Source organism: Populus trichocarpa, chromosome 10 (assembly GCF_000002775.5).
Source record: "Populus trichocarpa isolate Nisqually-1 chromosome 10, P.trichocarpa_v4.1, whole genome shotgun sequence".
In the NCBI taxonomy this organism is placed as follows: Eukaryota; Viridiplantae; Streptophyta; class Magnoliopsida; order Malpighiales; family Salicaceae; genus Populus; species Populus trichocarpa.
This window is the reverse complement of record NC_037294.2, coordinates 9,909,489-9,933,443: the sequence shown is the minus strand read 5'-3', so window position 1 is coordinate 9,933,443 and position 23,955 is coordinate 9,909,489. Positions and strand designations below refer to the sequence as shown.

The 23,955-nt window shown below is 35.8% G+C and overlaps 3 protein-coding genes across 3 annotated transcripts; 2 read left to right on the top strand and 1 right to left on the bottom strand.

The window, feature by feature from the left end:
• Window positions 1–158: 158 nt before the first annotated feature.
• On the top strand, window positions 159–908 carry LOC18102472 (transcription factor MYB14). The gene is made up of 2 exons (XM_052456470.1): window positions 159–286; window positions 359–908. The coding sequence occupies exons 1-2, from the start codon at window positions 159–161 to the stop codon at window positions 906–908; spliced, it is 678 nt and encodes a 225-aa protein (XP_052312430.1).
• Window positions 909–10,368: 9,460 nt separating this feature from the next.
• On the bottom strand, window positions 10,369–13,529 carry LOC18102471 (malate dehydrogenase). The gene is made up of 7 exons (XM_052456517.1): window positions 13,298–13,529; window positions 12,641–12,796; window positions 12,331–12,506; window positions 11,738–12,015; window positions 11,513–11,648; window positions 11,320–11,431; window positions 10,369–10,668 (listed from the first exon to the last, which is right to left on the bottom strand). Exons 1-7 carry the CDS (start codon window positions 13,341–13,343, stop codon window positions 10,574–10,576), a joined length of 999 nt encoding a protein of 332 aa, XP_052312477.1. The 5' UTR covers window positions 13,344–13,529; the 3' UTR covers window positions 10,369–10,573.
• A 6,774-nt stretch (window positions 13,530–20,303) lies between these two features.
• Window positions 20,304–22,133, top strand: LOC18102470 (probable glutathione S-transferase). Its single transcript, XM_006378272.3, has 2 exons — window positions 20,304–20,852; window positions 21,582–22,133. The coding sequence occupies exons 1-2, from the start codon at window positions 20,535–20,537 to the stop codon at window positions 21,951–21,953; spliced, it is 690 nt and encodes a 229-aa protein (XP_006378334.1). The 5' UTR covers window positions 20,304–20,534; the 3' UTR covers window positions 21,954–22,133.
• Window positions 22,134–23,955: the final 1,822 nt, after the last annotated feature.

The following is a 23,955-nucleotide window of genomic DNA, read 5'->3' as shown; positions in this document are numbered from 1 at the left end:
CACGTGCATGTTTTCAAAACTTGGTATATAAATATAAATATCCACGAAGGCCTGGCAAACTTTTCAGGCCAGTGAATGTCATTATTCTCAAAGGGATCAGAGGAGTATAAGAGAGAATTCTTCAGTAGTGTTCATTCAAAGTTGATATATATAAAAAAATGGTGAGGGCTCCTTACTGTGAGAAAATGGGGTTGACGAAGCGGCAATGGACACTTGAAGAAGATCAGATTTTGATCTCCTACATTCAAAACTATGGCACTGCCCGATTGATCCATTTCTACTCCAGGTAAAAAAAGAACACTGCCCGATTGATCCATTTTTCTCATACAAAAATATTCTTCCATTTTCAGATGGTCAGCAATTGCATCAAGATTACCGGGGGACGACAGACAATGAGATCAAGAATGTATGGCACACTCGATCACTTGAAGAAAAGACTCGTACAAAACGGGGAGTCCAAGCCGCAACAATACATCAGAATACCAAACTCTCATGCCAATGACACCAAGCTATCAGAATCGGCAAATTCGACTATTCCTTCCCTTTCAGGATCTGAAAGTATAGGGTATGCTCAAATGTCCCCTCAACCCTCTTCCATTGATCACTCCTCAGTCATGAGGAACACTTCAATCACCACTGCAGAAACAAACAGCACCAGCACTAGCATGATCAAAGTTGAAAACATGGACTCATCCGAGATTTATCCAGTGATTGATGAAAATTCTTGGTCAGAACCACAAGTGTTTGAGAATTCCAGCATGCCATCAAATTTTCTAGACGACTTACAATTTCCATTCCCTTCAGCAGACACAATGGAACCAGCAGGGTGCTATGGTTACGTTCCAGATATTGATGACGACATGAAATTTTGGCACCACCTTTTCGCTAAATCTCAGGGAATAAAATAATTTACCAAGGCAATTCGCAGAGGTAAACTATTTGGAGCAGAGCAGAACTATAATGAGGCCTTTTAAAATATTAAATAAGTATATATATTTTTTTATTTTTTATATATGTTTAAGAAGTGAAGTTATGGACAATCTTTATTTTGTATTTATAGCATTTTGTTAAGTATGAATAATTTTCTTTTCATAAAACATAATTGATAAATATATTTTATTTATTTTTAATATTTTTTTGGTTAAGTGAGAGTCTTGAACTATTACCCAAGTGATCCTTACTTTAAGTCGGATCTGTTCAATGGACAATGAATTTGAATATTTTTGGTACTGTATTGTCCCAGGAAGGGAAGAACAATTGGAAAAAAGAGGCTGGATTCACTCTGGAGGTTAAACTAGGTGGAACATCTTGGCACTTAATTTACATCACTCCTCTGCCTAAAATTCTGAATTTTCCAAAATTCATAGACTAAAAATGGAACTAATACAGTAAACTTTGACGTGTTGCCATGTACATACTATTATTATGACTTGCGAAATTTTCACTGTAGCTGAAGTTATTTTTCAGTCTCTTACGAATCACTATGAATTATAATAATGATTTTTTTTTGAAAATTTTAATTTGATTATTAAAATTTTTGTTTGTACAATTGAGCTTTTTTAAGCTCAAATTAGCACTCAATGATAAGTTTTTTTAAAAAAGAGTTGAAATGAAATATAGAAGATCAAAGTGAAAAAGACAAGTGAATTAGATGCGTTTTAAGCTTTATACAAAAGTTTATTTTGGTCCCCCATATTTTTCAGTTTACAGGTGATCGGTTATTTTAGTTTTCAGAAATTCAATTTTGATACCAAAATTCATTTCCCTCATTTTTCAATTATTTTTTTGTTAGAGAAGAGAGAGGCAGAGAGGGTTGTTAGATTCCGATAGAGAAAGAGAAAGTGATCGTTGACAAAGATTTCTACCACCAAAATGATTGAAATTGGTGTCAATAAATTCTATTTAACGAGAAGAGTTTAATCTAAGTGTTTTTTTTTCCCTTCTACTTGTCCGAAAAGACAGATTTGACCGTGTGAATGTTTCTGGAGACATGTTGATTTTAGATTTTTGAGTTTTTTTTTGTTTTTTTTTGAGGTCATTGATAAATTTATCAAGGTATTTATGGTGTTTTTGATCAAAAAATAGATTGAAATGAGTTTTTAAAGGAGAAAACTGACACCTCGTTTTTCCAGCCATCTCTGGTCGCTGGATTTTGCACAGAGCAGATGACATGTCATTTACTATCTTATTTTAAAAAAATCTTGGCAAGCGACCTGATAAGAAATTAAACAAAATAAAGTTAGGCATGGGAGTGTAGGTTGGGCTCGAAGGCCCACGTGCTTGAACTTTTTTTTTCCCAATATGCCTGGCATTCTTTTTTTTTTTTTAAGTTTTGTTATTTTATGTTTGGGCAAAAAAAAATTGATAAAAAAAATCATTGAATCCAATTGAATTCATGAACCAAGTTACAAATTTAATGGGTTCATCCGTGCTATTTTTTTAGGAGTTTGTTTGATTGATTCGAATTCAATTGGGTTTTTTATTTATTAGTTAAAATGGCAGGAAATGGCATAATTATTTTTTCTTGTCTGTCAAAAACTAGTGGACTGGTTAACTAATTTCATATGCACCATGAAAAAAACAATAAGACGTTCATTAATCATGGCACTTTTTAATCTGATAAACTAGTAGAGCACTTTTTTAATGCATCATGGCATCAGCCTGTGCCCTCAGTTGATTCCTGTAACCGTACGATTATTGGTTCTCCTTGCAATCATTCAAATCTTTAAAGGAATTGACTGATTTACCCTAGGAAAAGATATTTTCTTCTAGGAATAACTATTCCTTACAAGCTAAAAATGACTATTCAAAGCTTCAAAACGCGTTGCTTGCTTTGATTTCCTAGACCCATGTAAAGCTTATTTAGTTATTTGAGAATGTGTTAGATTATTTTTTAAGAGTTTTTTTATTTGAAATATATTAAAATAATATATTTTTTAAAATTTATTTTTAATATTAACACATCAAAACAATTAAAAAATAATTTAAAATAAAATATATAAAACTCCAGTTCAAAACGCAGATCAATAACCCCTTTGATGGACAACATCCATTGTATCGTCATAGATTTTCCAATTCCAAGAGATTAAATCTTCAGTGAGAAAGAGAATAATGAGTCCATGCCTTCAAAATCTTGGGTTTGGAAATTAGTTTTGTAATCTCCATCTATAATTTTCTTATTTATTCCAAAAAGATATTTCCATGAAAAAATAAATATATTTATTTCAAATAATAAAAGAATTGGATATAAAACTTGGATGAGGCAAACAAAACTCTTGTTTTTTACAATAAATTTTTTGGAAAACAACTCCTAGTGGAAGCGTCAGGACGGAAACTTTCTACTAGAGTTGTCAGAATTCCATGAATCTACACGCCATGAATCTAGACTAGGATGATCATGGAACAAATTGCTGAGAAACCGGGCTTCCTTTTCATATGAAATTGAGGGGCTGGGATAAATTCAAAACCCCAATCAAATCAAACCCTTGCAAATGTTGACAGAGCATTAAATTCGGGCAGCGTGCGAAGGATTACGGTGGTCAAAAACACCCACCTATTGTATCGTTCGAATCATTTAGGGACAACGAAGCTGATAGGGTGGCGCATATAATGATATTTATGGCAGTTTAGTGGTGGAGATATTTTGTTTTTTTGTTTTATATGGTTATTTCTAATTACGAGCTCGTCGTTGATTTGAATTTTTTTTAATGTTTTTTTAAAATTAATTTCCATCTTTTTTTCTATGTCATTTCTTAAAAAAAATAATTTGTTATTCCAATGAGTGAACCTAATTTGATAAGGGTTTTTTCTTAGACAATGTTTTTTTTTTTTAATTTCAATTATTAGGAGTTTTGTTATTTTTTCATTTTATTTTCTAAAAAAAATCACAATCTCATATTTTAAGTCACATGTTATAACCTATATTAATTTAAATTATCATTGTCTGAATATATTTTCTTTTATACTAAAAAAAATTAACCTCACTTGCGGCGGCATAATACAGAAAAAAAACAAAAAAAAAATATAGTTACACATTAGAACGGAAAGGATTGTACCACGGAACCACAAATCAAGTACACGGTTTATAACTAGAACAGCAGCCTCGCGATATAACAATAGAACGTATCATACACAGTAGAGTAAAAAAAACCTCCACCTATTTCACCAGCTGGCTGGTTATAGTGTTCTAGATACCACCTACAGGGTCAGGTTATGGTGCAAATTCTGTATATTGGCAACCACTTCTTTGTTGGGCTATTTCCGGAACTCAAACACACACAAATTGACGTGGTTCGGCAACTTGCCTACTCCACGGAGCTACTGGTTTGTATTAATCAAGCTTAGAAACAATACAAACAACAAAACAAGGAGGAGGAGAAAAACTTCTCTACTTAACTCAAGCTCTCTCTCTCACGTTTTTTCTCTCTGTGTTTTCACTCTTCACTGCGTTCTTCACACACAGGCACAACAGCTCTTCACTGAGCATACATATATATTAAGCTAGGAGTGAAGGGCATAAATCATGCCATGATTTATGCCCACCGTTTGCCTCCACTTGTGCTAAGTGGAGATTAGGTATTCCCACTAAGCACATAGTGGAGGTGGGACATTGCTTGTCTCCAAATAGCTAACAATCTCCCACTTGGAGACAAACAATGAAAAAATATCTTTTATCCTTGAAGACCAACTGAAGTTTTGCACAACTTCAGTTTATCAAGTGTAACTCCTTTGGTTAACATGTCAGCTGGATTCTTGCTTCCACAGACCTTTTCTAGCATTAGTTGCTCGTCATCCAGCAGTTGTCGGATGAAGTGATATTTGATCTGAATATGCTTCGTCCTGGAGTGAAATGCTGGATTCTTGGCAAGGAAGATTGCACTCTGACTGTCGCTATACAAAGTACCTTTTCCATTCAACTTGCCCAATTCCTTCAGGAAACTCTGCAACCATACTATCTCTTTTGCAGATTCTGAGACTGCAACATATTCAGCTTCTGTTGTTGAAAGAGCGACAATCTTTTGCAAGGTAGAACTCCAGGAAACAGCAGTACCTCCTAGAGTATACACATATCCTGTAGTGCTCTTTCTGCTATCAACATCTCCTGCTAGATCAGCGTCTACAAAACCTTCAAGTTTCAAACCACCAGCTGTGAAGGTAAGACATGTCTCTGATGAACCTTTTAAGTACCTCATGATCCATTTGACCGCCTCCCAATGCTGCTTTCCAGGATTGCTCATATATCGGCTTACAACTCCCACTGCATGGGCAATGTCTGGTCTGGTACAGACCATAGCATACATCAAAGAGCCGATAGCTGAGGCGTATGGAATCTTATCCATGTATCCACATTCTTGCTCAGTTTTTGGTGACTGATCTTTGCTGAGCTTGAAATGATTCCCCAGTGGTGTACTTACTGGTTTAGTATTATCCATACTAAACCTGCTGAGAACCTTCTTGACATACTCTGTTTGTGAAAGCTTTAGTACGCCTTTGTCTTTATCTCTGAAGATTCTCATGCCAAGTATTTGTTTAGCAGCTCCCAGATCCTTCATTTCAAACTGTTTTGACAACTGCTGTTTCAGCTTATCAATCTCCTCAATACTGGATCCTGCAATCAACATATCATCTACATATAATAGTAGAATGATGTAGGAGTTGTCAAAATGTTTGACATAACAACAATGATCAGCTTGACATCTTGTATATCCCGAACTACACATGAAGTTGTCAAACTTCTTGTACCACTGTCTTGGAGCTTGCTTCAAGCCGTATAAGCTTTTCTTTAGCTTGCAGACTTGTTTCTCCTTTCCTTGTATTTCAAACCCCTCTGGCTGTTGCATGTAAATGTCTTCCTCCAATTCTCCATGAAGAAAGGCTGTTTTTACATCTAATTGTTCAAGATGTAAATTCTCTGCTGCTACTATCCCCAGAACAACTCTGATTGTTGTGAGCTTCACAACTGGAGAAAATATCTCAGAGTAGTCAATCCCTTTCTTTTGTTGAAACCCTTTTACAACAAGTCTTGCCTTGAACCGTTTACTTCCGTCATGCTCAGTCTTCACTCTGTAAACCCACTTGTTTTGTAAAGCTTCTTTCCTTCAGGCAGTGTGGTTAGCTCCCAAGTCTTGTTCTTCAGCAACGAACTCATCTCATCCTTCATGGCTAACTCCCACTTGCTTGAGTTTCCATCTTGTAAGGATTCTTCATAAGTTAGCGGTTCACCACCATCTGTCAACAAAATGTAATTCAGTAAAAGTGTGAACCGTTGCGGGGGCTTTATCGTCCTCGAAGACCTGCGAACAGCTGGTTCAATTTGCTCCGCTTCTTCTTGTGTAGTAGCGGGTACAGATATGCTTGAGTCTTCTTGTAAAGGCTCTTGATTGTTGTTCTGCTCAGTAACATCGGGAAGGCCTTCTAATCTTATGAATTCAGATCCTTGTGGACTTGTATCTGAATCAGCCTTATCCTTATCTGTTTCTGCACTTGATCTGTCTTTGTACAGAACTTTCTCATTGAAGATCACGTTCCTGCTTCTGAGAATCTTTCTATTCTGATCATCCCAGAACCGATATCCAAATTCTTCATCTCCATAGCCGATGAAGAAACATTTCTTGGATTTGGCATCCAACTTGTTGCGAGCATTAGAATCTATATGAACATAGGAAACACACCCAAATACCTTTAAATGAGAGAGTTGTACCTCTTTTCCTCTCCATACTTCCTCGGGCAGTCTGAACTCCAAAGGAACTGATGGTCCACGGTTGATCAAGTAAACTGCAGTATGAACTGCATCGGCCCAAAATGTTTGAGGTAACCCAGAATGCAACCTCATGCTTCTAGCTCGTTCATTGATGGTCCTGTTCATCCGTTCAGCAACGCCATTCTGTTGCGGTGTGCCTGGAACGGTCTTTTCCATTCTGATACCATTGACAACACAATACTCCTTGAAACCTCCATCAATGTATTCTCCTCCATTATCGGATCTCAAGCATTTCAACTTCAGACCTGATTCAGTCTCAACTATAGCCTTCCATTTCTTGAATGTTTCAAACACATCAGATTTATTTTTCAGAAAGTAGACCCATACCTTTCTGCTAAAATCATCAATGAAAGTCACGTAATACCGAGAACCTCCAAGAGATGCTACTGGAGACGGTCCCCATAAATCTGTGTGTACCAGTTCTAGCTTTCTTGGTCTTAAGGTCCTGCCAACCTTTAAGAAACTGAGTTTCTTCTGTTTTCCAAGAACACAGCTTTCACAAATGTCTAGATCAACATTTTTAAGCTCTGGCAGCTTTCCCTTCGATTGAAGTACCTTCATCCCCTTTTGACTCATATGGCCGAGTCTACAGTGCCATAGATGTGCTTGATTTTCTGCTTCAGTAGAGGCAATAATGTCTGCAAATCTTGTGGTCATATACAGGGTGCCGGTTTTCTTTCCACGAGCCAAAACCATTGCTCCCTTTGAAACCTTCCACATACCTCCAGAAAAAAGGATTGAATGACCACTATCATCAAGTTGTCCGACCGAGATCAGCTTCTTCTTTAGATCAGGAACATGCCTTACATTTTGCAAGTTCCATATAGATCCATTCATTGTCTTGATTTGTACATCTCCTATACCCACAATATCCAATGGTTGTCCATCGGCCAGATAGACTACACCGTGATCTCCAGCAATATAGTTTTGCATCATTTCATGGTGTGGTGTACAGTGAAATGAAGCACCAGAATCAAGAACCCAATCATCAACAGGACTATGCACAGCAAGAATCAAAGCATCTTGTACCTCGTCTGTAGTGGCGTTTGCAGAGTCAGCTTCAGGTTTTTTCGGTTTTGTGCAATTCCTCATAAAATGACCAGGTTTGCCACAATTCCAACATTCAACCTGCTTTCTGGGTCCGAACTTGCTTTTACTTATGTATCTTGATTTGGATCTGCCTCTGGATAAGCCTCTATCCTGTCTCCTCCCTCGAGTGTTAATGTTGAGAGCTGATCCTGAACTTGAACTTTCACCTGAGTCTTTCCTTCGCACTTCTTCAGCTAAAATCAAGTCTCGGATGTCATCATATTTCAGTTTGGATTTTCCAGCTGAATTGCTCACGGCTGTCCTCATACCTTCCCAACTGCTTGGAAGTGAAGCTAGCAAAATGAGTGCACGGATCTCATCATCAAACTCAATCTCAACAGATGACAATTGATTTGTAATGGTATTGAAGTTGTTGAGATGTTGTGTCACAGAGGTGCTTTCTGTCATCTTCAAGTTGAACAACTTCTTCATCAGGTGCACTTTGTTATTTGCTGAGGGCTTCTCATACATCCCAGACAAAGCTTCCATTAGTCTTGCAGTGGATCTTTCTTTTGTAACATTGTGAGCAACTCTTCTCGATAAGGATAGCCGGATAATGCCCAAAACCTGTCTATCAAGAAGTTGCCAATCTTCTTCTGGCATATTTTCTGGTTTGCTCCCCAACAGAGGAAGATGAAGTTTCTTCCCATATAAATAGTCTTCAATTTGCATTTTCCAATATCCAAAATCTGTTCCATCAAATTTTTCAATTCCCGCAGCTTTTATTTCATCTGCCATTTTAATATGTCTCGGATTTAAATCTGTCAAATCTGACCTTACAGATGTGTCCGGAACGGCCAAAACTATTGGAAACGACACTGAGATCACCCCAATCGGACTTCGGATGGCTCAGATCTTAACAGTCAAAGTTTTAGGTCAACTGCCGGTGCTGATGAAGCCACGTGTCAGGCGGAAATAGTGTCTGCGAAACACTGAATCAAAACCCACTGTGATGACGTGGATAGCTGACGTGTCATCCACGTCAGAAATCCGGGCCCACCTTTGATGACGTGGCAAATGCACGCACTTTTTAGCTGACGTGGCAGGTGATGGCGTGGCTGCTGAGTGGTCTGATGACGTGGCGGATGACTGTGCAGAATTGCTGGCGTGGCTGATGACTGGCTGCTTGCGTGGCGGGTCAACCCGGTTCAGTTGCAGACAATCGGGTGAAGACGACGCGTGGAGAGCGTGGCGCGAGTGGTGGCGCGTGGGCAGTGCTGTCGTCGGCGCGTGTTGGAGCGTGCGGTCATGCAGGACGTCGGTTCTTCGCCGGGTTTTCACCAGTGAATGCGTCTCTACTTCCTCTACGCGATGGTAATGTCAAAAACACGTTTTGAGAACTTTGATTTTTGAGTTTGGATCAAACACCCTCTTTTTCAAGAACAAGCTCTGATACCAGTTGTTGGGCTATTTCCGGAACTCAAACACACACAAATTGACGTGGTTCGGCAACTTGCCTACTCCACGGAGCTACTGGTTTGTATTAATCAAGCTTAGAAACAATACAAACAACAAAACAAGGAGGAGGAGAAAAACTTCTCTACTTAACTCAAGCTCTCTCTCTCACGTTTTTCTCTCTGTGTTTTCACTCTTCACTGCGTTCTTCACACACAGGCACAACAGCTCTTCACTGAGCATACATATATATTAAGCTAGGAGTGAAGGGCATAAATCATGCCATGATTTATGCCCACCGTTTGCCTCCACTTGTGCTAAGTGGAGATTAGGTATTCCCACTAAGCACATAGTGGAGGTGGGACATTGCTTGTCTCCAAATAGCTAACATTCTTGATAAAAATAAAAGAAAAAAAGATGGTATGATGAGAATTCCCTGCTGGAAAGTGCAAAATAACCCACATACCTTCTATTTTTACCACCATAAAAAACCATGCAAATGTGGAAATTTAACATCATCTTCTACCAAACATTATTCCCAAAGACGCAAATAGTTCATCCAATGCAATGCATACGCGTAAGAATAGATCAAGCATGGCATTCATATTCATGATAGTACTTCATATTTATTATGACCGAAATCTTAAGTGCGGATTGTTTATCATATCATTTACGGTTTTGAAAAATAAACAATTAGTTATTGATTTTTACACTTGTGAATCTTAAGTTTACAACTGTAATACCTGAACCTGCCATCAAATTGCAGATCTGTGCATGCTTGGGTCATCAAGTGCGTTAGATTGCAAGGTTCCAAAACGACAAGAATAGGAGGGAGAGGTAAAATAGGTGAACTGAATTCTGGTAAAGTTTGCATCAAGCTCAAGAAATTCTACTGCTATCCATTATTTTCAGTTTCCCAAAAACGAGGATAGGCACAGATATTCGAGGGTTTGAACTATCCAACACAACTGTCAGCTCTCCCACCAAGTCCAAGTCACACCACAGATCAGCCAGTGGTCTGGAAAATCTCAGGTACCCATGGTATCACATTTCAAAGGAGAAAGAAGGTCAAAACTCCAAAACACAAGCAGCAGTCAAATAATTACCCTGAAAAACTCGGTGTATATGCAACTATTGAAATTTCAATCGATGAAACACCACAAAAATTCAAACATCCTCATATCTTATGATAGTCTTTAACAAGGTAAGATCCAAAGAGGCAGCTCTCATCTAGGAACAACAGTAGCTTTATTAAAAAACTTAACGCTGCCCGCTGGTTTGGAAGGTGAGAGGCCCACTTACTACATGCCTATGACAGGAAACGAGCATCTAAGTGAGACACGAGTAAGCAAGAGCCTTCTCCTCAGAAAGCTCATCTGCTGTCAAATCCAACTTTTTCCTTGAGAATTCATCAATGCTAAGACCTGAGTCACAGAATGGGGCCATAAAACAGTTGTAATCATCCATGAAAGCTGAAGTTCAAGATAGATATGAACTGAATTACTAAACCTTCTCGTACAAAGGCAAAATTAAAAGAAAAACATATAATTTTGCTTACTTGTGCAAAAAACAAGATGAGAATATCCTTGAAATAAAAGTTTCAAACATGGTTTTCTATACTTCCAACCACAATATGGTTGGGTAAAGAACCAAAGAAAGAGAATCAAAACTATACTATCATTAATATATATCATGATTCCCTCAAGTATATTAAGACCTATTATTAGATGTAGCGGGAGCATAAAATAGAATGAAAAAGGTTAATAATACATTTTTCATCACTAAAAATTTACTTTTGTAAGCCTTCCACAAAATCCGCTTAAGAATATGGAAAATAACAAATTTGAACAGAAAAGAGAAGTGCACTGCATGGGATACAAGAGAAAGAGCAGGCTTATAGAGATCCAAAAGTGCTGCATCATAAAAATATATGCAAGCACCAGCAAAAAGCATAAACACGTTACCAAAATGCCCTTAAAATAGATAATATCTGCCTCTATTATAATCTCATATATTGGCATAAAATCATGAAGAATGAGTGCTATGTGACAATATTTTATTTGGTACACCCTTACCTTGAACAATTTTCCACTCTCCATTCTGACAAGTAACAGGGAAGGAATAAATTAGACCAGCTGGTACATTGTACGAGCCATCAGAGTACACCCCCATGGAAACCCAGGTGCCCTACATTAAAGAAAAAAAATCATACCACAAAACACGACAAGATTAATTTAACATTGGAAAGCAAGTAGAGCACTGTCAAACCTCAGGAGTTCCAAGAACCCAATCATGAATGTGGTCACAAGCAGAGCTAGCAGCAGATAATGCACTTGAAAGCTTTCGTGCTTTAATGATTGCAGCACCACGTTGTTGAACAGTAGTGATGAACTCTGCATTCAACCTTAAACCAAGAAATACAATTACCATTGTGATCCGCAACTTTCGAAAATAACTTAAATAGAGTTTAAACAGAAATACAATCATTAATACCATGCATCATCCTTAACAAGCTCCCGCACGGGTTTCTCCCCAGCTGGAGTCTTAACAGTAGCATGGTTGACATCAGGGTACTGAGTAGATGAGTGATTCCCCCAAATAATCACATTTTTAACATCGGAGACTTGGACATTCAACCTCTCTGAAATTTGACCAAGTGCCCTGTTATGGTCCAGTCTTGTCAAACAAGTAATGTTTTTCTCAGGAATAGATGGTGCAAATTCCTTTAAAATCAATGCATTGGTGTTTGCTGGGTTAGCAACAACCAAAACCTGAAGATAACAAAAAGAAACGATATTTAAAATGAAATTTAAGTCTGAATAGTTCAAGTGATGCAGCTCTAAACGCGTTCAGTTTCATACATGTAACAGTAGCAAGAATTTCACAGGATGTCTCAAACTAAAAATAATATATAGGACATGTATTTCCATTATAACTCAATAGATCCCACGAGTTTCTCTCAGTCTAAATACATGTGTTTCTATTTAACAATAGATGTGTTTCTATTTAACAATACACAATCCAATTACCGTTTAAACAAAGTACCCAAACACAGATTTTTTTGTTAATTTTTTGAAACACGATACCTTGCAGTTTGCAGCTGCATGCTTCTCAAGAGCAGAAGCCTGTGACTTGTAAATTGACACATTTTTAGACATCACATCTTTTCTCTCCATTCCTTCCTTCCTTGGGAAGCCACCAACCATTACTGCAATGTTAACCCCGGTGCAGGCCTCCACAACATCAGTTGTAGCAACAACACCTATTGCAAATATTTTGGGTCAGATCTTGTGATCGTTCAACTAATTCCTCACAATCCCACATGTTGCACCATAAAAAAATCATTCTTCGACAACTTGTCTGGTCATTTTGAAAAGGGACATGAAGGGCAGATACCTTTAAGAAGAGGAAATGCAGCATCTACCAACTCCATCTTCACACCATTCAATGCCTCGGCTGCAGGTGGGATATCTAGCATGTGGAGGATCACAGGCTGGTCAGGACCAAGCATCACTCCCCTAGCAATCATGGGGACAAGAGCATATCCAATTTGTCCTGCAAACCCAACCACACATTCACTTTGTTACATTGCAGTTTATAAATCACATAGCTATACGCGTACATTCAAGAATTGATATCAACAAAATGAGAATTAACAAATAAAAAAAACATAGATAATTTGATTTTTTATGCATTATCGCAAATAATACTTGAGCGATCACAATCAATAATTTTAATTGAATCACAGATCTACACGTATCAAGACACGATCATTAAAATGAAGCGTGCAATTCAATTAAAACAGACTCTGAAATAGTGTCGCATCAAACAGTAACCGCCAACTCTTAATTACATGAAGCACGTAATAATAATAATCGATTCAACTAACTTCGCCTTCAAAACTCAATCTAGTCATGAGCATGTTACACTAGATCAATATCTACAAGAGTAAGATCAATAATTTTTCTAGGTCTATCGTAAATAACAACCATCAGTGATAGATCTGTGGCAAAGTTAGTGTGAGTTAAGGTTTTGTTTTTAGTTTTGTTATAGTATCTGCAGCTCCAGTAACGAGAACGCGAGCGGGTTCCTTTGCCATTGGTGAAGATCTAGAGAGACAGAGAGAGGAAAACCGATTCTTTTAAGATCGTTCGTCGATAACGAAGTGAGAGTGGAAAGAGGCTATTCTTGAGCGAGAGAAGGAGTTCTTTGTGCGTGTGGAAATGGATAACGCCAGGGAATAATAGGATATGTACAAGGTGGTTAGTTTAGGAAGACCGACGTCGTTTTGTTGACTCTCTCCCTTTGGTAACGGTATCAAGTGATATATGATTTGATCGGATTTTCTTTTCGTGGAGAGATATTTTCCTCACTTCATGCTTGAAGGGAAGGGTTTAACGACTGCTAGCTCTCGGTTGAGCTTTGGTTGGTTGCACCGAATTATATACGGGTTTATTAATTTTTAAAATGTTTTTTTTTAATATATTAAAATAATATTTTTTTTATTTTAAAAAAATTATTTTTTATATTAACATATTTAGGGTCTAAAAATATTTAAAAAATTAATTTAAAAAAAATTAATTTTTTTTAAAACTCCATTTAAATTACAATTTCAAACATCTCTGTAAATAAATAAGGTTAAATATCACCTATCCTCTAGAGGGTTAGGACATGATTTTTAAAGTTTGTTTGAAAGTGTGATTTTAGTTGTTTTTTAAAATATTTTTTATTTAGAGATATATTAAAATAATATTTTTTTTATATTAATTTTTTTTTAATATCAACACATCAAAATGATCTAAAAACATTAAAAAAATATTAATTTAAAATAAAAAAATAAAATAAATTTAAAATATTTTTAAAATATAAAAACAAACAAAGTACAGTGTCAAACAGTCCGATCTCAATTGCTGAACACGTGATGAAGATATAAAATCGTGGTCATAGTAAAGAATTTTACTAGATAAGCCCAATAATAGCATTTGTTATAGTTGAATACCATATCATATAACAATCACAACAGTATAATTTTTTACAATTAAATTTAGCAACACTTTTAATAATTTATCATCTAAGGAATACGTTGCGTCCTTGAAGGCATATCTTACAAAAATATATTTTTAGGAAAAACATCGTCATCAAATATCATAGTTATCAGCTTGTTAATACAAGACGTCGTTATGTTCCCAACCAGGAGCTTCTCGGTCTGATTCTATCACACCATTTCGCATGCTCCTCTTCCTCATTTAAAGTTAGTTTTTAAAGCAATTTTCAGAAGAAAAATAAACTTATATAATAAAAACAAAAGAAAACAGACTGGGCATGGAGTTGAGCGCAGTTTGTCTGTTAATAATTAGAATTTTATTTATACATGTTTTAAAAATATATTTGTGTGTTTTATGATGGTTTTATTGCGTTAAATATAAAAAAAATAAATTATTTTAATATATTTTTAAATAAAATTATTTTTAAAAAGCACATTGTAACACATTATCAAACATACACTTCATAACTAGTGAGTCAACAAACACTAAGAAACCATTTAGAACACGATGCAAATCACGTTTCTAAAAAATTTAAATTTTTTTTTTTGCTAAACTTTAATATGGTTTATATGTTTTGAATCGTCTTGATGTGCTGATATCAAAAATGATTTTTAAAAAATAAAAAAATATCATTGGCATGTATTTCGGCACGAAAAGTTATTTGAAAAACAACCGCTACCACACTGCCAAACACACTCTAACAAGTCATCCACGTGGATGTTGCGTCATTTAACATCATATTCAACCTGGGGTTTAGATCCTGCTTTTTAAAATATTTTTCTTTGAAAAAAATATTAAATTAATTTTTTAGATTTTTTTTATAATTTTAATATTAAAAAAAATAGTTGAATACATTTTCTTTTAAAAAGAACATACCGTTTTCTCAAGGATATGGTGCTTTGCACATATAGTAGTTTGTTTGCTCGAGTTCTTTCTGCTGTTTTCTACACTGCGCATCTACCAGATTGCTGGAAATTTTTGAGGATTTTACATTGTGTGCAAAATTGTCACGTTCCTTTCCTTTCTTGGAATTGCATATGCTTTGTGCTCACATTACTGGGTTTATCTTTCCGTTTGTAATGAATTTCACATCTGTGGATGCTGGAAAGGATTTTGAACTTCGTGTTTTTCTTCGTTTTTTTGTTCAAGGAGACCTCTCTTCCAAAAAGCAAGTACGAGGAGAATGTGTAAATCATAAACACGCTAGTGTTTGGGGTTCCAAATGCTGTAAGCAAACAATTCGTAACAGCTATTACACTGGCACAACAGGAATTGAGGCCGCTGAACTGGCAGCAGACTTGATGAAGGCTAATATTGCTCGTAAAACAGCCTCTGAAGGCATATATCCATACTCTTCTAAAATCTTTTCGCGAAGCCTAATGTGCATCTCAAAAGTGTTTCTGATATTCTGCTTTTGATGTCTCCGGTCTACTTAATTTGATTAGAAATCCTGGAAACATGTACAAACACTCTGCATCCAAACACTCTCAAGTGTGTATAAGAGACATCATTTTCTTTCCAAACTCTATTTGGAACATCAAAATCAAGAGGAACTGATGGAGAAAGGTTGATCATGGCAACTGCAGTCTTCATTGCCTCACCCTAAAAGAACTTAGGCAGCTTTGCATGAAAGAGCATACATCTAATTCTTTTTACAATGGTTCTATACTCCATTCTGCTATGGAGTCTTAGGATATGTCTTCTCCAACTTGATACCATGTTCCTTGCAATACTTCTCAAAAGGACCCCTGTATTCACCACCATTGTCAGCTCGAATACATTTTAGCTTTCTACCAGTTTCTTTTTCAACTCTGGCATGGAAATCCTTAAAGACATCAAGCACTTAATCTTTGGATTTCAAACAAGTAGCCTAAATTTTCCTGGAGTGATCATTAATAAAACTAACAAAGTACAATGCACCTCAGAGAGACTTATCAATCATAGAGCAAACATTAGTATGAACTAAATCAAGAATATGTGATCTTCTATGTGAAGGTGATCTTTAAAATGCAACTCTATGTTGTTTACCAACTAAACAATGAGTACATGTGTTCAAGTTCATACCTTTTAATGGAAGGTAGTTGTTCTTGGCAAGGATGCCAAGGTCTTTCTCACTCAAATGTCCAAGCTCTTTATGCCAAAATCAGTGGAGCAATTTTCAATTGCATTCACCTCCCTTTTGATCACCTTGACTTGTGACATGTAGAGACCCATCTTCTTCCCTTCAGCAACAATTAAAGAATTTCTGGAGAGCTTCCATTTACCATCTCCAAAGTAATTATGATAGCCTTCTTCATCAAGAGTACCTGTAGAGATCAAGTGTAGGCGCATATCAGGCACATGCCTAACATCTTTGAGTAGCAACTTGAACCCAGTATTGGTTTCCAACCAAATATCTCCAATGCCCACAACACTAGCCATCCCTTGATTTCCCATCCTAACTTGACCAAAGTCACCAGCAGTGTAGGATGTGTAAAAATCACGTCGGGGTGTAACATGGTAAGAAGCTGCTGAATCTGCAACCCAGGTGGTATCTTGACGTGTAAGATTAACACAATCATCATCACAAACAATGGCAACATCACCATCAAATACAACTGTAGTTGTACCATTCTCTTCATTCTTGTCTTCATCTTTACCATTTTTATCTCTTTTATACTTTCTACAGTCTTTTTGAATATGCCCTGGCTTGTCACAATAATAACACTTAAAACCCTTCCTTGACTGAGATCTTCCTCTTGGCTTCCATTTGCCTTTTCTATTGCTGAGTTCTCTATCTTGCTTGTCGTGAGAGAACCTATTTTGACTTCTCCCTCGATTTTCTGTAATAAGTACATGAGACTCGGAAGTGCTTGTCCCTTTCCTCCTCTTCTCTTCATTGAGGATACTATCCTTCACTTTCTTCAAAGTGGTCTTTCCATTCGGAGTAGAATTGCTAAGTGACACCACTAAAGTGTCCCAACTATCTGGTAATGAACTCAATAGGATTAGTGCTTGCAGCTCATCGGCTAACTCAAGATTCATCAATGCCAGTTGATTTAGGAACCCTTGGAATTCATGTATATGCATTGAAACATCTTCACCATCTTTGTATTTCAAATTTACAAGGTCTCTAATTACAAAAACCTTGTTTTGTGCACTCTCCTTAGCAAAGGTTTCTTCCAACATTTTCCAAACTGTATAGCAGTCATGTTCTTGAGAAATATGATTAATGAACTTAGAAGATACCCATTTTCTAACATTAGCAGTCGCCTTTCTATTAAGCCCATTCCATTTTGCCTCATCCATCTCATCAGGCTTTATTCCTTTACACTCAAGAGGCAAAGCCAGATCATTGCAATATAAATTATCCTCCATCATTGTTTTCCATAAAAAATAATTAGAGGAAGTGAGTTTTATCATGCCTGAATCTTCTTTTTCCATTTTAACTACACAAGAAATTCAATCTACACAACCAGTGCTCTGATACCACTTTGTTGGGAAAACTAGGAACAAATAACCGGACACCAATCTAGCCGGATCAATTCACAATTCACAAGTTCCAATTCTTTTTCCTCTTTGTGCAATCAAAATCAGGATCCAACAATCAACAAATATAATGCAACAATCACACAAATCAACACCAAGAGTTTTACGTGGAAAACCCAATACGGGAAAAACCACGGGACCGTAGTCCACCTAAAAACTTCCACTATCAACAAATAATGGGTTCACAATTGTTCTTTCTTAGATTTAACTAAAGGCTACAACATATATATCATCAAGAACAACCTATTCTTGGAATACAATAAGATTAAAGAGAGAAATGTTTGAGAAAAACTCACAACATTGACAGCCCTGTTTTCTGTCAAAACGACTAGCTTCCACACCATTAATCTTCAATCCAACCGTTCAGAATAAAAAATAATGTGTTTAGAAGTTTCTGTTAAAATCTCAGCCCGATCCAACGGTGAACGAGCTGGAAAACAAAGAAAAACGACAGACAGCTCTGCTGCCCCTTCTTCTTTCTTTCTCACGTTTTTCTCCTCTGTTTTTGCTCTCTTTCAATTCTGTTCTACTCTGTCTGCCTTCTACAGTGGCAGACCATATATTAATTCAAAAGGGCAACCAGCTGCCTCTTACTAATTAATGTGGTGGTCCCACCATCACATGGTGCGGGACCACACACAACAAGAACAAATGAAGAGTGCGGCATTGCTGCTGCAGCTGAGTTTCTGTCAATGAAACTATTCCCTTTTCTGGTCTTGTGGGTCAGATAATTTGGGGACTGCTCATAGTTCACCGCAGAATTACTAATCTAACAAGAATGACTATAACAGCAGCAACTATGTAGCACCACTACGTTCCCGGCGTGCATACACCTTGGCCGCGGGAAAGCAATTTTCAGGTGATATTTGATTTGATTTTAACTGCCATGGCTTTAATAGAAACCAATGAAGGTGTTAAAAATAGATTCTTACTCCCTGCTTGATGGCAAATTATTTGACTGCAAACACAGAAATCAATTGTCGTGTAACTTCTAAAGAACTTGCGTAAGATGTTTTTGGAATCACCTGGGTGATGCCCTGATTCCTCAACTCAATGCAAGTTTTGAGAAATAAAGTCTGAACATCCTGGGAGGATGAATCCCTATACATATAGTTTTTATCGCAAGAATGCTCTAACTATACAGTACTTGCTCTATCAAAAGTCAATTTCGTTATTTTATGTATGATGTCCTTTCGGGTATCTGATGAGCTATTATCATGTTCAGAATTTTTTAGTTGAGATAAGTGAACGATGGAAGTTCTGTAATCGTTCACTTATTTCAACTATAAAATCAATTTTTAATTTTCCTTTTACTTTTACTTTATTACTTTATTTTAATAACTGAATATCATTATTTTTATAAAAATATAGTAGAAGCGCGGACAGCAAGACTAGTCTTATTTTAATCACCATTCATTCAAAAAGCTAATTTAATTCATAGATTATTTAGGACAAGTAAAAATTCAATCATGGAAATTGAGCTGAGTTTGATCATTTACAAGATTAATGTTGATGGAGGAACGAACACGACCACATTTGGAATCCAACATTTGGTATGCAATATTATTTGAATTTGAATAGTAGAACTTTCCCAATTAATTTTGGAAATGAACCGAACATGGCTTTAATTGAATATGCTAGACATGGTCCGGCCACGTGAAAATTTCATTTCTTTCACCTTTTCCGTACAGTTTGTGAGGATATGGCAAGACTTGCGCACGCTGTTCTTTACTTTTCCTTTCTAATTTTAATTATTTTTGCAAGGGAAAAGCAATGGCCACCATCTCCCTAGCTTGCTTTCCAGCTTCCTCCACACTTTAGGAATCAATTTACAGCTAGAATGAAGACATACTATAGCAGAAATTCACAAACAGGGGTGGTCTCAGCACTAGGCTCTGTGAGAATGCCAGCGGACTTGTATCCATACAGACGACCTGTCGTCAACAGTTTCAAATCGATGACAGGTCGTGTTTTGTTGTCCAGTATGTTTGTTTTTGGGTGATAGTTGTCTGGCTTCTTGTACACATAAGTTAGACCCGTTTGGAATTTAAGTTCTAACTTGTTTTTTTAAAATTAAATTTATTTTATTTTAAATTATATTTTAAGTATTTTTAGATTGTTTTGGTATGTAAATATCAAAAATAAATTTTAAAATATAAAAAAATATTAATTTAATATATTTTTAAATAAAATACATTTTAAAAAATAAAATTTACCATACTCACAGACATCCTAAATAAACTTCTTCTTCATGCTTGTCGACTGCTAATTAAACTTTCCCTTCCACTGAATCATCTTACCTGAAAATTAAATTAATTTTGCACCATCAATCTTTTTTTCTTCGATTCATTTCATTATGCTAACAATAGCTAGCGGTCAACTAATATAGAAAAATATATGAAAATGTGCATACCAAGAACAAATAGATTAGTCGTTGCCAAGTAGAGCCGCCTACCTTGAAGAAACGCGATATTGAAAGAAAAGGTCCAAGAAACCACAAATCGTTTACGGAATCTCCCATCATTTGTTATTCTACCTCCTGATGTACGCCCTCGCGTTCCATTGGTGGTGTTGAAGAAAACAATTGCTCTACTCTAACCCTCTCTTTTTGAAATTCCAACACTAATTACAAGTTGCCCACTCCTACTCCTCTACTATGCTCTATATAAAAGAGCTAAACAAGCAGCTGAGAACAAGAAGCAGGTAAAAATAATCTGATGGCAAACACAGAGCAGGTGAAGCTTTTGGGGTTCTGGGCTAGCCCCTTCGCTCGCAGGGTAGAATGGGCTTTGAAGCTTAAGGGTGTCGATTATGAGTACATAGAGGAAGATATATTCAACAAGAGTTCTCTGCTCATGGAGCTCAATCCTGTCCATAAAAAAGTTCCGGTGCTTGTGCATGGCCGGAAAGTGATCGCCGAGTCATTTGTTATTCTTGAGTTTATCGATGAGACATGGAAACAATGTCCACTGATGCCTCAAGATCCTTACGAAAGAGCCAAGACACGGTTTTGGGCTAAATTTGCTGAAGAGAAGGTGATTGATTATTGCTTAGCATTCGCTTGATTCGTTAATTGCTTGATTTTTAATTTTATTAGTATTTGATATATTTAATTAGTTAACATTTTGTGTCGGAAAGATATTTGCGATGCCAGTTTGAAGAGAGACACAAGTATATAGAATTAATCATATTGAATTCTATCAAAATTAAAAAAAAAATCATATAGAATTAAAAATTATTTTCTTTTTTATTTTTCTCTTTTCTCCTTATATCTATCATTTTTTATTATTTATTTAACATCGTGAAATTATTCTATGGTTCGGCAATAAAAGGGATTTCTTAAAAATATTATTTTTGAGTGGAACACGTTAGTGATTACACTTTGATTTTTCTTTCTTTTTGTAATGTTAGCCATCAGGACTTTATTGCAATTAAAATCCAATTTTAAACAAAAATTTAAACGTAGATGAGAAGAGTGGATGTGAGTCTGTCATGTGGTATTATATATTTTTAACATCTCTATATAAAAATCATAGAAAAGTATAATTTTTTTTTAAAAAAAAAAAAACATGCATTATCAAAAATATATGAGAATTGGGAGATAAATAACCTAAAATAAAAGGTCCAATAAATCTCAAAGATTTGTTATCTCCATGAATTTCTTGATTGATCCTCGCAACAATCAAATGTGGGTGTGCGATTAAACATTATGGTTTTGATTCTGTAATGCCAACATTTCAATTAATTTCCTATTTTTTCTGAAGATTCTGGATGGTGCATGGATTGCAATGTGCTCCCTGGGAGAGGAGAAGGAGAAGGCAATAAAACTGGCCGTTGAAGCCATTGAAAAGATAGAGGGAGAGCTCAAAGGGAAGCATTTTTTTGGAGGAGAGAACATTGGCTACCTGGACATTGCAATGGGATGGATGTCTTACTGGCTGCCAGTGTGGGAAGAAGTTGGGTCCATGAAGATAGTAAATCCTCTGCAATTTCCAGCAACAACTTCATGGATGAACAAGTTTCTCGACCATCCTGTGATCAAGGAAAACTTACCACCTCGAGACAAGATGATCATTTATTTCCAGAATCGAAGCACAGAGCTTGCTTCCAGGCCTCATGACTGGTTTCGGACTTGATGGCCATTGGCTATATAACTATGCTTGTTTCCCTATCAGAATAAATTTAGAGCTGAATTGTATTATGCTATACAAGTTGAATAAAGGGGCAACCTCACTTTAGTCCCTTACTTGTTACCCATTTCTCAATTACATCCCGGCCTATTTTCTAATCAAATCTATCCTTTTAGAAATCCTCAATCAAGTTCTTGTAAGAAAAATGGCATAAAATGACGTCTTTTTATTTCATAAATCACAAAGTTTAGATGAGAAACATGAAGGAGAATCAATTGAGAATTTCTGGTATTTTAATGATCAAATTAATATAAAATTAGGTTGATGACCTAATTGAAAATTGGTGTATAAATTAAGGACCAATAAGAGGTTACCCTAAATATAAAAAGCTACGGTATCCCAGATGCTTGCATTCATAAGAAAAGAGTTACTCGAGAAAGAACAATAGCTTTCTTCTCGAACTACTTTTTGAGAAGGGATGTTGATAGATCACGGCTTGAATTTCTATTTTTTAACATCGAAATCAGAACATGGATCTTATAAAAAGTAAGACAAATAAAGTTTGGGATAGAAATGAAAAATTCAAAAACATAAGGGACTAGACATAAAAGAAAGTGAAAACTACAAGACCAGAGTGTATATTTACACAACCCTTGAACAATGAACATGAAAAAAAGGTTGACAATTATTGTTAATGTCAAATTTAGTCCATTCTCTTTTAAAATTATCCTATGCAATAATTTTAAAAATTTTAATGCAAAATCAACACCTTATTAAACTCAGAAACAATCCTTGACACCTCGGGTGCTCACAATAATGAAATATAAAGAGACCAAAAAAATCCAGGACAACAAAAAAAAGGATTTTCAAGGACTAAATTGAAAGAAAACATAGCTGGGAGATCAAAGCAAAAGAAAAATAACTTGAGGGAAAAAGAAAGAAGTTAAAAAAGGCCGCTAATTATTGTTAATTTCAAATTTCATCCATGTTTTTTTTTTAATTTTGTCCCTGCAATAATTTTGGAATATCATCACCTATGATGAAAGAGAAGAGACTGAACAGTACGTAACTAAGCATCGGAGTGAAGGAGGCCAAGTTGAGTGGAGGTAAAATTAGGCCCTCCATAACCTTGATCTCTCACCATCGTCCCCGTTTCTTGAACCTCATACGCACATGTCCCCTACAACATAATTAAGCCATGGCATGCTATGTTTACGAAGACTGATCTTAAGGTACATTTATACACACAATTAAAATGTTAAAGATTAAGAAAATTATGCTAAAGATTAAGAGGTAAATGCTGCTCAAAGACAAGAATTAACAAATTAACCACTTGCATTGTTCCCTTTGTGTCTATCTCCTCTAAGTTGTAGTCATAGTACATACTAGCTAGTGTAAGATAGATTTAAGAAAATTAGGCTAAGGAAAACTTATGGTAGGTAATCTATGGTATGTTGGTGAGTTAGACAATAATAAAATTATAGATGGATTTATAAATAGTAAAAACACACTAAGTAAAAAATATTTACCCACTTTAATCTGCGACAACAAAAACACTGTAAGTTATTTTATTAATGTTTTTTTTATTTTATAAGTATTTTTATTGGTGAATATAACATATCACTGATAAAAGACCGTATATAATTTCATTGATGATTTTTTTTAATAGTATTAATGGAATGAAACCATCATGATTAAACAGTTGTAAAATAGCATTTATAGTAAATTTTTAAGTTTTATCTGATAAATGTCAAATGTGTGAATAAAATTGGTTTGGACACAACACACACACATATATGTATAGCAAGGCCAATTCTTTTACAAGACAATTTTAAAGTCACATATCGGAAATCATATGTCAAAGAAATTCTTGTCTGATGTTTCTAAAATTTGAATCGGAAAATCAAAAAAAAAAAAAAAACCTCCTTAACCACCATGACCTTCCCTAAAATCATATTTACACACTCACACACTGTCGCATATAGCATTATAAATTAATTAATGTTTT